We start from the raw sequence: 14876 nt of genomic DNA on the forward strand, positions 1-14876 counted from the left end.
CACTGCAAAGACTGCACTCTGGTTTCAGGATCATATCCATATACCCACAATTCGTCACTTGTAATTACCCTATTTAACAAATCTGGGTCATTGTCAGCCCAATTAGTCAGTTCTTGGCACACTTCAAGTCGGTATTGTCTCTGATCACTTGACAACACTTTTGGAATGAATTTTGCGGACACTAGAAGCATGTTCAGATCTTCACTTAAAATTAACTTAACTGCACAGAAACTTAAATCAAGGTCATCAGCCATCTCCCTAATTGTAAGTCTACAATCAGAGCACACTAAGTTGTGAACTTTCACAACATTTTCATTCATTTTTGAGGTGGAAGGACAGCTGGACCATGGCTCATCTTCAAATGATTTGCAGCCATTTTTAAATCTGTTGAACCAGACAAAAACATTTGACTGGCTTATACAATTGAAGGGGTCGGAGAGATATAGTCATAAGCCACATCGAACTAGTTTTGAGATACAGCGAGTTTAAAGTTCCATAGAGGTCTGAAAATGTTTAATACAAAATAGAAACCTTATATCTACTGCAAACACTTGCTTAATACTTGCGAAGCATGTTGTTAAATAGTCAACTCTGTGCACGCTGTAAAATATTAATTTTAGAATGATTCTAATTAAGAATTAGTCAACGGTGGCTTATGACTATATCTCCCAAAAAATTGTTTAAAACATAATGTATGAATTTGTAAGGATTTATTTTAACTACTCTTACACAGCAAGCAGAATATATAATTTTTACACATTAATATATACATATCAGGTATCTGAGATGTATAAATTACTTTTTCATGTATACAGTTACATCAAGGAAGTTCCTCTACCTCATTATTGTACATGTTATTTCCAGTACATGACCGAAAGAAATCTTGTTTTGCTGCAGGTATGTATGGCATAAGAGACAGTACATCACCAGTTTTTTTCTGGTTAATTGGTAGTGGCTTTCTGTACTTTATTGGCAGCTGATATGGATTTGATTCAACTAGCCTTCCTTTCTTTTTGACACGAATATCCACTGACATGAAAGCTCCTATGTCTGAATAAGAGTGCTTTACACTTAGCTTGAAGGGATCTTCAGACTCAAACTTAAATTGAGTAGCTTCACTGAAATGGTGGGGATTTCCAGAGGTGGATTCTGTACGTTTTGAGGTCAATGTCTTCAGGCTTTTCAAACTTCTGAAGTCTTCTCTTTCCATTTTAGTTACAATGAAATGTTTTGGACTTGCAGATTTGATTACTTCTGCCCATTCATCTGGAGTGTACACTATTGGACGTCTTTTTCTTGCATACCGTTCAATGCAACCAAAATCACGATCGCAAGGTAGCATGGTGTGGCCTACCACAGGGAAGTAATGCTGGACAGAATCAAATCTTTTGGTAGCAACAAGGGACCTTTCCAAAGCAATAATAGTCCAATTCTTTGTCTGACCCTTGCAGTTGTCTATGATTATGTGGAGATGTTTTGTCTGGGGATTAGTTATCTCCAAGTACTTCAATAAGCAGCTCCCAACCTCATCTGAACCCCGTCCTCCATCTTCCACGCTCCACAGAAACATATAATCCTTATTTGATCCACAGTCGTGGATGCCATAGTTGTATGTCCATATTTTCCTCTTGTAAAATGCTGGACCTACTGTTAGTTTATGTGTGGGGAATGTTTGCTGCATATCCATTGCTATCACATGATGCTCTTTCGAATTTTCTTTAGCCAGAGCAGTTAAAGACGCAATCACATTTTGTCCTCTGTCAGCCTTTTTGAGATGCAGTTCATATTGTTGTTTCTTTTCTGTGACTTCTTCTGCACATAATTCTGGGTTACTTATTGCAATTAGAAATCCATCACATTTTGAACAGGTGTCACTTTTTGGTAGTTTGAAGCCTACGTTAAATTCAGATACTAAAATTTCTCTGAATTTACTTTCAGATACTGCCGGAACCTGCTTTTCTTTGCAGTATTGTGAGTATTTATCTCGAAAAAAGGAAGCAATTGTGAGATCACAATACAAATACACTTTATTGGGGTTCTGTTGCCTACTGTAATGACTGTTATATTTCGGTATGGCGTTGAGAAGTTCTCTAACACTTTGTACAGCTTCGTCTTGAAATTTATATGGGTAGTTTCCAAGTTCTCCTGAAAGAAAAAAAGATAAGCTTATATCCTCTTCCTAATAGAAATATTTGTATAGTACTCAGTTTGAGTACATCACTAACTTATAGCACAGAGTAACATACAAACCTCTCCCATCTTCTTTTGGCACTGCAAATCCCTGCTTCATTTGATGTTGAAAATTCCTCACTTTTCGTGCATGTATCTGTAAGCCATGAACCCTTAGGAAAGCTTCCTGGCAGTTCATGACTTCTATTTCGCATACCCCCACATTATAAGAAAATGTAACATCCCTGGATGATATTTTCTTGGAAGTCTTTTTTGGATAGCTTTGAAAGAAATTATGACAAATACAACAAAATGAAATAAATGTACAAAATATTAAACCATTTGTATTCAAATAGTAAACAAACCTCCACTTTTTCGGTTCCATTTTCATACAGCTCATCAGGTAAGTATTCGGGGCATTAAAGTTTCTTTTGTCCCAAAATGAATGAAAAATGTTTTCTTCCTCTGCAAGCAGTTTTGTGAAGCATTATTTGAACAAGTACAGGGACTTCCTATAGTACCAGCCTGAACAGTCTTGTGGGTTTTTAAGGACTTATAATGCTGACCAGCATTTCGTCGACGTTCTACTTTATTTTTCTTCCACTGATCAATATTTCGCTTTCTTTTCCGTGAAGGCTTTGGTTCTTCGGGTGATTCTTCATTTATTCTACTTATTTCAAGGTATAACATGAAGAGCAAAATGGTCTAAGAATTTGCGTGAGATATAGTCATAAGCCTCACAAAACATTAAATTTCGCTAAAATCACATTAATGAGAAAATATTTTTTACACATCTTTTGCCTTTGAAACTACATTATTGCACCATTAAGCAGTAATATAAATGTGCCCATCAAGTTTCATCATTAACACACAAGATGGCTGTCAAATGCGTTGCCAATGTTGAGAGAAACAAAGTCACAAGCCACAGGAAATTAATCACCAGAAATTAACCGTTTTATTTCCTTACCGAAACATCATCTGAGCTGGAACTGCTGGTGAATGGATGCCAAGATTCATCACTGTCAGGATCCAAAGGGTAAAGCTCTTCACTTCCAGTACTGTCTGTGTCAAATATTCGTTGAAGGCCCGAAGACGCTTCAGACGTTCCTGACCCACCCGCCATTTTGCCGTGGCTTGTGACTGTGTAACTTCTGAAACTACCACCAAATGGCACAGCATAGAACTGCACTCCGTCATAGTCTGCCATCTGTTGCAGTAACACTGAACTTTTTCAACTCATTGTGAAGAAGACATTGTTAAGAATGCCGCAACATGAAAAACTCAATTTCGTGAAAGTTGTGGCTTATGACTATATCTCTCCAAGCCCTTCAATTATCTCCAAAAGCTGTTTTTAATAGTTTGTAAGTCTCAGAAGATGATTTCCCAGTTTTAAAACAAAATTTCACACAATCTCGTTGCTCCGTTTTTATGTCCATTTTCACGCAGACAGAATCCAGCAACAAGCCCTAAAAGACCCGCATTCAACCAGCTGCCTCAATAAACTGAATAAAGGAAACGCAGTTTCCGGTCAGAGGGAATCCAAGGATAAGGAAATGACTCACTCGCCACCCCCTGTGTACCTGCCCGCCATACCAGTAAGCTGTAGTGTATCCATTCTTAAAACTTTCCAATCTCACCTCGTATTACCCTTTTCTCCCCCTAAAATCCACTGCCGCTCTCTTTGCTTATACTACACCTACATCTAATAGAAACATTCACTTATTCTGATCTCCGAGGTCTTAACCCACACAGGCTTCGTACCATTGCTTTGCCTACAATCTCTTGTTTGCTGCTCTGCACCTTCTTTTTCAGTTTCCCTTTCCAGTCTGCTCCTCCAGTTGCTGGGAAAATCTACAGACTACCTCGAAAAGGTTTCAAACATCCCACAATTGTTATTCTCACCAGCAACTGAATCTTGCCGTTTACTAATGCTGTAGTTCCCACTATTTGATATGGTTGTTGATACTTCATAAAATATTCCTTTGTCTTCCCCTGTAGAGAGTATGAAGACAATAGCATCACTCATTGACACCTTGTAACGCAGTGTTCTTGCTTCTGGCTGACTGCTTCCTCTTGCTTTTCCAGTGCCCATGTATTCGCACTGCACATCCCGTTACAAATTTCTCTTAACATCCTTGAAAACTCATTAACAGATTCTCCTGTCTTCCCCTTCTTACTTTTCAACATGTCGAACAGCACTACTGCCTCATATGACAACAACCCTGATTTTTGTGTGTCGTTTTGAGTTATACACGGAGACCACATACCTTAAACAGACATCTCAATTGGTATGGTATGCATCCACATAGTGTCCTAGCATAATTTCTACAGTTCTATGGACCCTTTCGGTTCTCCATTATCTTGAGGATGTAGTGGATTTGTCCTCAGTTTCTTGACACATAACTGCTTACATAATCCCTTGAACAGATCTGACGAAGTTGCTTCCCTGAACCATTATCATCACTTCAGGTTCCCTGAACTTCAGTATCCAATTGTTTACTAACACTTGTGCCACGGTTGCTGCCTGCTGGTTTGACACTGATCGTTTCCAAATATCTCAAAAAATGCTCTATAATTGTGAGTTCATACTTATTCAGTAAAGGTGTTATGTTGAAAGGACCAAAACCTCAATCCCAAGAAATTCAAATGGTAATTTCTGCAATGGTACTCTCATTCAACACAAATCTGCTCTCTGCGCACATGGTATGCAATTCCCCACATACTGGTTCCTGTCCTCCTTCCTATTCTTCAACCAATTCCTCTCCGCTGCTCTCCTGTTGGGAGACCTACATAATCCATGACTTCCTAGGGCATGTTCATGTGTTACTTGTAGCACTCTATTCTGCAGCTTTGCTGGCACTATTACTTGCGACCCCAATTTGGTTTCTCTGTACAGCAACACATCGTGCATAGAAAACTGTGATTGTTTACTACACTCGTCACCCATCTTCTGCAGTGTCTGCCATTCCTTAAACTCATTACCACCAATTTGCAACACTGCTACTTCCCTACTTAAGGCATTCCTATGTTTCCTTCCAGGCTTATGTACGGTCTCAGAATCAAACTCACCCAGTCTTACCACCCATGTCAACCTACTAGATGGGTCATTCATTCCCAGCAATTATTTCAACACTGAACAGTATGTTATCACTCAAAAAATTTTCCTGTAGAGGTAACACGTGGGTGATTCTGTAGAAAAGGCTCAATATCTCTTTTTCCATCATGGAGTAATTCCTCTCTGCTGAGTTCACCTGCCTTGATGTGTAGGCTACGAGTGCACCATGCCCTCTATTTCTTGAGACAACACACATCCATGTGCATGGTTGGATGCATCACATGACAGAATAAATTGCTCACTGAAATCTGGGAACACTAATGTCGGACTTGATAATAAAGCTTCTTTCAGCCTCTCGTAGGCATGTTGACAGTCCTCTTGTAATGTCCCCACAGAAAATACCCTCTACCACGCACCAATTAATCATTTTCAATCAAACAATCCACATTCATTCACTTTGGAAAAGTTATCTGATCTGATTTTCTTGTAATATATGCGGCGACAGCTCGACGACGCCAAAGTATTTTCTAGTGTGTTTATTCTTTGAAATAACAGAGATGCATTTATGCATTCTCCATGGTTGTTGGAGTGGTAACTAGGACAGCTTCTGGAGTATCTGTTGAGGGATTGACGTGTTTCTGAGAGATACATATTCTGCTTTTCTTCTCGCTAAAGCGAGCCAATTAACATTTGTGCCACTAGCGGTTTGTTTGAGGAGAAAGAAACTGTAAAAGGAAAATAATTAAGGTGTGGAATCACCGGAGATCTGGATATGTAATGGAGATGGATTTAATACACAATTTCCTCCATAAATAAAGTTTGTGACTTTTTTGTTCTGGAGTGAATGGAGGAATGAGTTTTTTCTGAATCATTTGATGATCATGTTGGCCCTGTAATTAGTGGGGAAGTTTCAGCTGTGTCGAAGAGAGCCTGCAGTCACTGAGTCTGTGTTAAATCGTCCAAAAATGCTTCGTACACATCTGGAATTCGCAATCTTTCGTAAAAGGAACAAATTGTCCAAACTATTGATTCTCCTGATTGACTGCAGTGTTTAACAGTAATAATAAATGTAAAGATCTCTTACAGCAAGCCAGCCGCTGATTACCAAGATGAAGGACTCCACCAAAGATTCTATTTGGCTGATTTCACGTAATGAAATATTATATTAAAAACTGTACATAGATAAAGGAGAGAAAGAGAGAGAGAGAGAGAGAGAGAGAGAGAGAGAGAGAGAGAGAGAGAGAGAAAGAGAGAGAGCAAATGAAAATAGAGATAATACTAATAATCCTCCATTAGTCTAATTTTTCGCCTGTCTCATCATGGATCACCCAAGAGGCCTTACTTTACTGTATAGATTTATGTGTGAAGGTGAAGGGATCTTAAATGCAACAGATACACGTCTATACAGACAAGACATTACACAGAGAGAGCGGCTCGCTGCATTCATCATCTATTCTTAGATAAAGAGACGGCAACTTATTATCCGAACATTTAAAAATGTTAAACTCTGACCAATCAAATTTTGAACTTTCCTTCAGTAGTTGTGTCAAAGATCTGGCAACATCTGGAAATTACTTTACGAATATTAGGTAGTAATTTGCGACTCCAATGAATGACTAGTTCGTTCACTGACTCAGGCACAGAAAATTCACCTGTAGCTTTAATCAACCTCAGGGTTTATCTTAACCCCATCCTTACTTGTTATGTGACTGAAGTATGCCACCTCTTCCAACAAAAAATTACACTTTACCATTGTGCATATATATCGTCTATTAAACTGGGGTCCTAGAAACGACGGAGAGGCTTCATCCCGCAGTAGCCCTCAATGGTACACCACTGCACACCGAACCCAGGGTTACTTTGCAGTTCGGCCCCCAGTGGAAACCCCCGGGAACTTCTCACACCAGACCAGTGTAACCCAAATGTTTGCATGGTAGAGTAATTATGGTGTATATGTACGTGGAGAAAGTGTTTGCGCAGCAATCGCCGACATAGTGTAACTGAGGCGGAATAAGGGGAACCAACACGTGCATTCGCCGAGGCAGATGGAAAACTGCCTTAAAAACCATCCACAGACTGGCTGGCACACCAAACCTCGACACTAATCTGCCGGGAGGACTTGTGCCGGAGACCGGCACACCTTCCCGCCTAGAAAGCAGTGCGTTAGACCGCATGGCTAACCAGGCAGCCTCACTTTACCATACTCAACGTTAAATTTGCTGCCCTCAAATCTCAGGAACACTTTGCTTAGGGGCACAGAGATAACTATATTGTCAAAATGCACCAAGCACTGTCATGGTTCCAGTTCTCTGAGAACTCCATCTAATGGTCTCTGAAACAGCGCAGGTGCATTCTTTAATCCGAAAGGCAGTGGCCTAAACTGATAATGACCCCACAGTGCAGAAAATGTTTTTGGTCGATCTTCTGGAGCAACTTCTAGTTTATCGTAGCCACTCCTTAGGTCCATAATACTTGCACAGGCCCAAATACAATGAAGTGACAAAAGTCATCGGATACCTCTTAATGTCACGTCAGACCACCTTTGCCCGCCATAGTGCATCAACTCAATGAGGCAAGAACTCAACAAGTCAATGGAAATCCCCTGCAGAAGTATTGAATCATGTTGCTTCTGTTGCCATCCATAATCACAAAAGTGTTGCAGATGCGAGATTTTGTGCACAAATTGAGCTCTCAATTATGTCCCATAAATTATGGGATTCATGATGGGCAATCTGGGTGGCCAAATCATTCACTCAAATTGTCTAGACTGTTCTTCAAACCAATCGTGAATAACTGTGGCTCAATGACATGATCATTGTCACATGGGACATGAAATCCTTGTATAGCTGCAAATGATCTCCAAGCAGCTGAACATAGCCATTTAGTAGTCTGACCAGATCACAGTTTTCCAGTTGTACGGGCCCCAACCAATATGGTGTCACAAGCCCAGGATTGATAGAGGTGATGATGTGCCATTAGCTTATTGTACATACCACATCGACTTCTGTGGTTATTTCATGCAGTGTTGCGTGTCTTACTGACCCTACGACTTATCTTAGAAAATAGATTAAGGAAAGGCAAACCTACATTTCTAGCATTTGTAGACTTAGAGAAAGCTTTTGACAATGTCGACTGGAACACTCTCTTTCAAATTCTAAATGGTAGGGGTAAAATACAGGGAGCAAAAGGCTATTTACAATTTGTACAGAAAGCAGATGGCAGTTATGAGTCGAGGGGCATGAAAGGGAAGCATCGGTTGGGAAGGGAGTGAGACAGGGTTGTAGCCTGTCCCCGATGTTATTCAATCTGTATATTGAGCAAGCAGTAAAGGAAACAAAAGAAAAATTCACAGTAGGTATTAAAATCCATGGAGAAGAAATAAAAACGTTGAGGTTCGCCGACGACATTGCAATTCTGTCAGATACAGCAAAGGACTTGGAAGAGCAGTTGAATGGAATGGACACTGTCTTGAAAGGAGGATATAAGATGAACATCAACAAAAGCAAAACGAGGATAATGGAATGTAGTCGAATTAAGTCAGGTGATGCTGAGGGAATTAGATTAGGAAATGAGACACTTAAAGTAGTAAAGGAGTTTTGCTATTTGGGGAGAAAAATAACTGATGATGGTCGAAGTAGAGAGGATATAAAATGTAGACTGGCAATGGCAAGGAAAGCGTTTCTGAAGAAGAGAAATTTGTTAACATCGAGTATAGATTTAAGTGTCAGGAAGTCGTTTCTGAAAGTATTTGTATGGAGTGTAGCCATGTATGGAAGTGAAACATGGACGATAAATAGTTTGGACAAGAAGAGAATAGAAGCTTTCAAAATGTGGTGCTACAGAAGAATGCTGAAGATTAGATGGGTAGATCACATAACTAATGAGGTGGTGTTGAATAGAATTGGGGAGAAGAGGGGTTTGTGGCACAACTTGACAAGAAGACGGGACCGGTTGGTAGGACATGTTCTGAGGCATAAAGGGATCACAAATTTAGCATTGGAGGGCAGTGTGGAGGGTAAAAATTGTAGAGGGAGACCAAGAGATGAATACACTAAACAGATTCAGAAGGATGTAGGTTGCAGTAAGTACTGGGAGATGATGAAGCTTGCACAGGATAGAGTAGCATGGAGAGCTGCATCAAACCAGTCTCAGGACTTAAGACGACGACGACAACAACAACAAGGATTTCCGAAATGGAATATCCCATTTCTAGCTACAACTATGATTCTCTGTTCAAAGTCTTAATTCCTGTTGTGTGGCCACAATCATATCAGAAACCTTTTCACACAAATCACCTGAGTACAAATGGCAGTTCCGCCAATGCACTGGCCTTTCCTACGTTGTGTACTTAATACTACTGCCATCTGTATATGTGCATATAGCTATCCAATGACTTTTGTCACCTCAGTGTAGTTTATGGTTTTTGTAATGTTTGGCAAATGGAAGCCACCCATTACAGTATTGGCATTCAGATGTCGATAATCGCAACAAAACCTGTACCTCCGTGTTCCACCTGCAGATTTTTTGTGTATGACAAACCCTGGAACCCCTCCACATCGGCTATTACTCTCTTCAATTAATCCCATCCTTCAGCTGCTGACAAATTCTTCCAGAATTGGCTGCAGGTATCTCTGAACTCTGTATGGTTTGTGGTAACACTTTTTTCCTATTGGTATCTGGTGCTGCGTAATATGCGTAGCTGGAAACAGCTCTTTTGGGGGAAAAGAAAACAAATCTCTACACTCCACAAGTAACTCTCCCAGTCATTCTGCATTACTTTCCTTTAGATGCTTTGCCTTTCCTTGTAATTCAGTTTCAATGGTGTTTGGAGTTTGTCCATGGTCGACACCACTTGTGTCTGAGCTCTTCCTTGTTCAGGATAACCACATCACTGACCAACTGCTTCGTTAACCATTAACCCACAACGCTAAAATTATTCACAAATACAGGTACCATTTACGTCCCATACACATACAACACTTCTCTTTAGTAATCAACCCACCTGATCCAATATTTCATTTACTTCCAGTGCTTGCACCACACACGAATTGCCTACGGGGTAAGCTAGGCTCAACTCAACATTAACCCAAAGGAATTTCCCGTTACCCTTAGGCGCACAATCATGTGAACAGAAGCTTAGTGTGATTGATGATGGTTTAAATGATTTGCCATTCGTGACAGACTGACTTCGTGACATTGCTACACTGGCAACAGTTTCCCCTACTGAAACGTTTTACCTTCAAGTTCCATCATATGGTGCCGAAGACTGATTTTAGCACAATGCTGATATAAGAATCCCACCCCAGAATCCTTTCACAGCCCTCACTCATCTGTAGCATAATCTCTACACTTTGTTTGAACTGAACTGTACCCAGGCAAAAATCTACGTCCACCGACTGCAATGGGGTGACATCTTTATCCCTCATTCCACGTCAGCTGTACTATCACCACTGGCAACCAACACATGCACCGCTGTGTCCAACAATATCCTGCAGTTCTTCTTTCCTACTACTCCTCTGATTACTCAACCCACCTCTGCATATGACTTCATGACACCTAACCTTACTGGGAATGACTGTAGGTCGACCTTGGGTTCCCTTTGGTGTTTAGTGTCTCGTTTTTACCTAGTCCTCTACCACCGAAACTACTGTGACCTCTGCCTCTACTCCCATTGTCCCAAAACTGGTGACATTGCCTCCTCACATACCCCATTTGCCCACACCAATAACATCTTATATTGGTGGAAACCCTGTTTAACCTGCACTCTGGATGACGTGTCAGTTTCTTCATATTCTATTGCTAATCTGATAGCTGTGCACAGTCAGATCCCTTGTCTGTATTTGTCTTGACATCTCTGAAGGCAATTCTCTTAAAAATCTGTCAAGCACCTTCTGCTCAGAGTCTTGTATGATCACCTTGTTTACCACAGTATTTTGTCCCAACTTATAAGCACACCCACCTATCTTTGCTACTGTGTCTGCAAATTCTACCACCAAATCTGTATGTTTTATCATTACCATCCCAACTGTTCTCTAATATGTTTGTCACTATTCTGCTTTGTATACCTCTGGACTAACCTCATCTTAAATTCATCACATGTTTGAGTTCCCTTGAGAGCCTCCATATACCCTGCATAAATTTTTGCTTTTTCTGCTAATCTCGATTTTGCTATCCTCAAAAGTTCTGCATCAGACCATTCTTCCATCTCTGCCAAATTATTTAGGCCTCCCACACATGCTTGCGGCTGACAAATCTATACCTCACTGTGGCGACTGCAACTTCACTAGACCAGTTAACTTCATATTAATTGCTGCCACTTGTGCTAACCTCTCTGATAATACACAAACTGCCTCTGGTTCTGACACACCTTGTGTCTCTGACTCCGCCGAAGCCTTGTCCTTCCTGACACTCATTTTGAAACACTAATACTCACAAGACAGACAAAATAAAACACATTAACTTAGTTCTTACATCTAGGCAATAACCATTATGACTCTTGGCACTGCCTAGCTGTATACATGTAGTGTTTATATATGAAACATACCACTGGCACTGATGCTGTACACAAACTGAATGATGTTCTAAGTTACACTGCGAACATGTAAAATGTACTAGCCAATCTTGACTCCCATTACCTCTGAAGTGTAACAAATCTACCTAGTTTTTATTTGTAACAAAATTCACCTTACAAAAACCACAGTACACAAAGCGCTCTGCCATACATTTAATAACAAATTTTCTGGACTCACCATACTGTAGGTTGCAGGTGCAGACATTGCTCTAGAAAGGAGACATCAGTGTCCTGACAGCGTTTAAATAAGACTGGACTCAGCAAATTTATTTTGAGCTTTCAAATTCATTACTGTGTCTGTCCACTGGAATACATTGCAGACAGTGGCAGTGTGGCTGAGGCATTCAGTGTGTGTGTGTGTGTGTGTGTGTGTGTGTGTGTGTGTGTGTGTGTGGTTTTTTTTTGTGGTTTTAGGGCGCACAACTTCAATGGTCATTAGCGCCCTGACTACGTTAAGAATGCACCGCGAGGCACAAGTTTAAAACAACAACTGAAAGGGAAAACACGATAAAAGACAGACTGACAGGCATAGGATTAAAAAACAGCATCATCAAATGTCCTTAGTGAGGTTTGTCAAATTGATAAAACGAAGAACACGAGCAGCTGCTCGTGGGTCATCCGCTAAAACGGCATCTAAAGTACATGGCAGGTTAAGATCGAGACGCAGTGCGTTAAAAACCGGGCAGGACATTAAAATGTGGCGGACCGTCAGCAATTGCCCACATGGGCAGAACGGCGCCGGCGCAGCCATCAGCAGATGGCGATGGCTGAACCGGCAGTGTCCAATTCTTAACCGGGCCAAAACTACCTCCTCCCGCCGAGAAGGGCGTAAGGAGGACGTCCAAGCCACGGGAAGAGGCTTCAAGGCCCGAAGCTTGTTGTCTGTAAGGGCAGCCCAATCGGCATGCCACAGCGAGAAAATGCGCCGACAAATAACCCTGCTAAAATCTGACGAAGGGACACAACAAGAAGCTGTCCGAGGCTGGAGGACCGCAGCCTTGGCCACGGCATCTGCAGCTTCGTTCCCAGGGATACCGACATGGCCAGGGACCCACATAAAGCTAACCGACGTCCACCAGCTGCCGAAGAGAGCGTTGGATCCGATGCACAAAAGGGTGAACCGGATACAGATCACTGAGGCTCTGGATGGCGCTCAGGGAATCAGTGCAGATGACATAAGCAGAATGTCGGTGGCGGCAGATGTAAAGAACAGCCTGGTAGAGGGCAAAGAGCTCAGCTGTGAAGACCGAACAATGGCCATGGACCCGGTATTTGAAACTTTGTGCCCCGACAATAAAAGAACACCCGACCCCGTCATTGGTCTTAGAGCCATCTGTATAAATGAAAGTCATATTGATAAACTTCGAACGAAGTTCCACAAAACGGGAGTGGTAGACCGAACCGGGGGTAACCTCTTTTGGGAGCGAGCTGAGGTCAAGGTGAACGTGGACCGGAGCCTGGAGCCAAGGTGGCGTGTGGCTCTCGCCCACTCGAAAGGTTGCAGGGAGTGAAAAATTAAGGTGTTGAAGGAGGCGACGAAAGCGAAATCCAGGGGATAGCAGGGCAGAGACATACAACCCGTATTGACGGTCGAGAGAGTCGTCAAAAAAGGAACGATAAGACGGATGGTCGGGCATTGACAGTAGCCGACAGGCATACCGACAAAGCAGTATATCGCGCCGGTAGGTGAGTGGCAATTCGCCAGCGTCAGCATGAAGACTCTCTACGGGACTAGTATAAAATGCTCCGATCGCAAGTCGTAAACCCCGATGTTGTATGGAGTTGAGGCGGCGTAAGATGGATGACCGTGCAGAGGAGTATACGAAGCTCCCATAATCCAGCTTGGAGCGGACGATCGACCGATATAGACGAAGTAGGACGGTTCGATCCGCTCCCCACGACATACCACTGAGAACACGGACATTTAAAGAACGGGTACAACGGGCGGCCAAATATGACATGTGGAGACCAGCTAAGTTTCCTGTCAAATGTAAGGCCTAAAAATTTGGTTGTCTCCACGATTGGGAGAGCAACGGGACCAAGTCGTAAGGATGGTGGGAGAAACTCTTTGTAGCGCCAGAAGTTAATACAGACTGTCTTCTCGGCAGAAAAACGGAAGCCATTGGCGACACTCCAGGAGTAAAGATGGTCAAGAGAACGCTGAAGACAGCGCTCCAGGACACGTGTACACTGCGCGCTGCAATAGATGGTAAAATCGTCCACGAAAAGGGAGCCTGATGCATCAGCTGGGAGGCAATCCATTATTGGATTGATCGCGATGGCGAAGAGAGCGACGCTCAAAACGGAGCCCTGTGGCACCCCATTCTCCTGGCGAAAGGTGTCGGACAGGACAGAACCCACACGTACCCTGAACTGTCGATCCATTAAAAAGGAACGAATAAAAAGAGGGAGGCGACCGCGAAGGCCCCATGCATGGTGCGGAGAATGCCCGCCCTCCAACAGGTGTCGTAAGCCTTCTCCAAATCAAAGAACACAGCCGCGGTCGGGCGCTTCCGCAAGAAGTTATTCATAATGAAGGTCGACAAGGTAACCAGATGGTCAACAGCAGAGCGGTGCCTACGAAATCCACATTGTACATTGGTAAGTAGGCGTCGAGACTCGAGCAGCCAAACCAATCGAGAGTTAACCATTCGCTCCATCACTTTACAGACACAGCTGGAAGCGAGATAGATCGATAACTGGAAGGCAAGTGCTTGTCCTTCCCCGGCTTAGGAATCGGGACAACAATAGACTCGCGCCAGCATGCGGGAACATGTCCCTCAATCCAGATGCGATTGTATGTACGAAGAAGAAAACCTTTACCGCAGGAGAAAGGTTCTTCAGCATCTGAATATGAATAGAATCAGGCCCTGGAGCGGAGGACCGTGATCGGCCAAGTGCGTTTTCGAGTTCCCGCATGGTGAATGGGGCATTATAACTTTCACAATTCAAGGAGCGGAAGTTAGGTGGCCTAGCCTCCTCTGCCTGTTTGCGGGGAAGGAAGGCAGGGTGGTAATAAGCGGAGCTCGAAACCTCTGCGAAAAAGCGGCCGAAGGCATTGGAGACAGCCTTGGGGGCCAC

The 14876-nt window shown here is 42.5% G+C and overlaps 1 protein-coding gene across 2 annotated transcripts; it reads right to left on the minus strand.

The window, feature by feature from the left end:
* Positions 1-720: 720 nt before the first annotated feature.
* Positions 721-5897, minus strand: LOC126092526 (uncharacterized). Of its 2 annotated transcripts, XM_049908154.1 has the most exons (3): positions 2535-5897; positions 2251-2450; positions 721-2145 (listed from the first exon to the last, which is right to left on the minus strand). In XM_049908154.1, the coding sequence occupies exons 1-3, from the start codon at positions 2567-2569 to the stop codon at positions 821-823; spliced, it is 1560 nt and encodes a 519-aa protein (XP_049764111.1). In that variant the 5' UTR covers positions 2570-5897; the 3' UTR covers positions 721-820. The 2 variants fall into 2 exon arrangements, with proteins under 2 accessions (XP_049764111.1, XP_049764110.1); XM_049908153.1 differs by having other exon boundaries at positions 2251-5897.
* Positions 5898-14876: the final 8979 nt, after the last annotated feature.

This window comes from Schistocerca cancellata, chromosome 7 (assembly GCF_023864275.1).
Source record: "Schistocerca cancellata isolate TAMUIC-IGC-003103 chromosome 7, iqSchCanc2.1, whole genome shotgun sequence".
NCBI classification, from domain to species: domain Eukaryota; kingdom Metazoa; phylum Arthropoda; class Insecta; order Orthoptera; family Acrididae; genus Schistocerca; species Schistocerca cancellata.

Coding starts and splice junctions, on each gene's coding strand:
- LOC126092526 (XM_049908153.1), bottom strand. CDS start 2,569: ATGAGCTGTATGAAAATGGAACCGAAAAAGTGGAGGTTTGTTTACTAT. Junction 2,146..2,250: donor GCCAAAAGAAGATGGGAGAG/GTTTGTATGTTA, acceptor TTTTTCTTTCAG/GAGAACTTGGAAACTACCCA.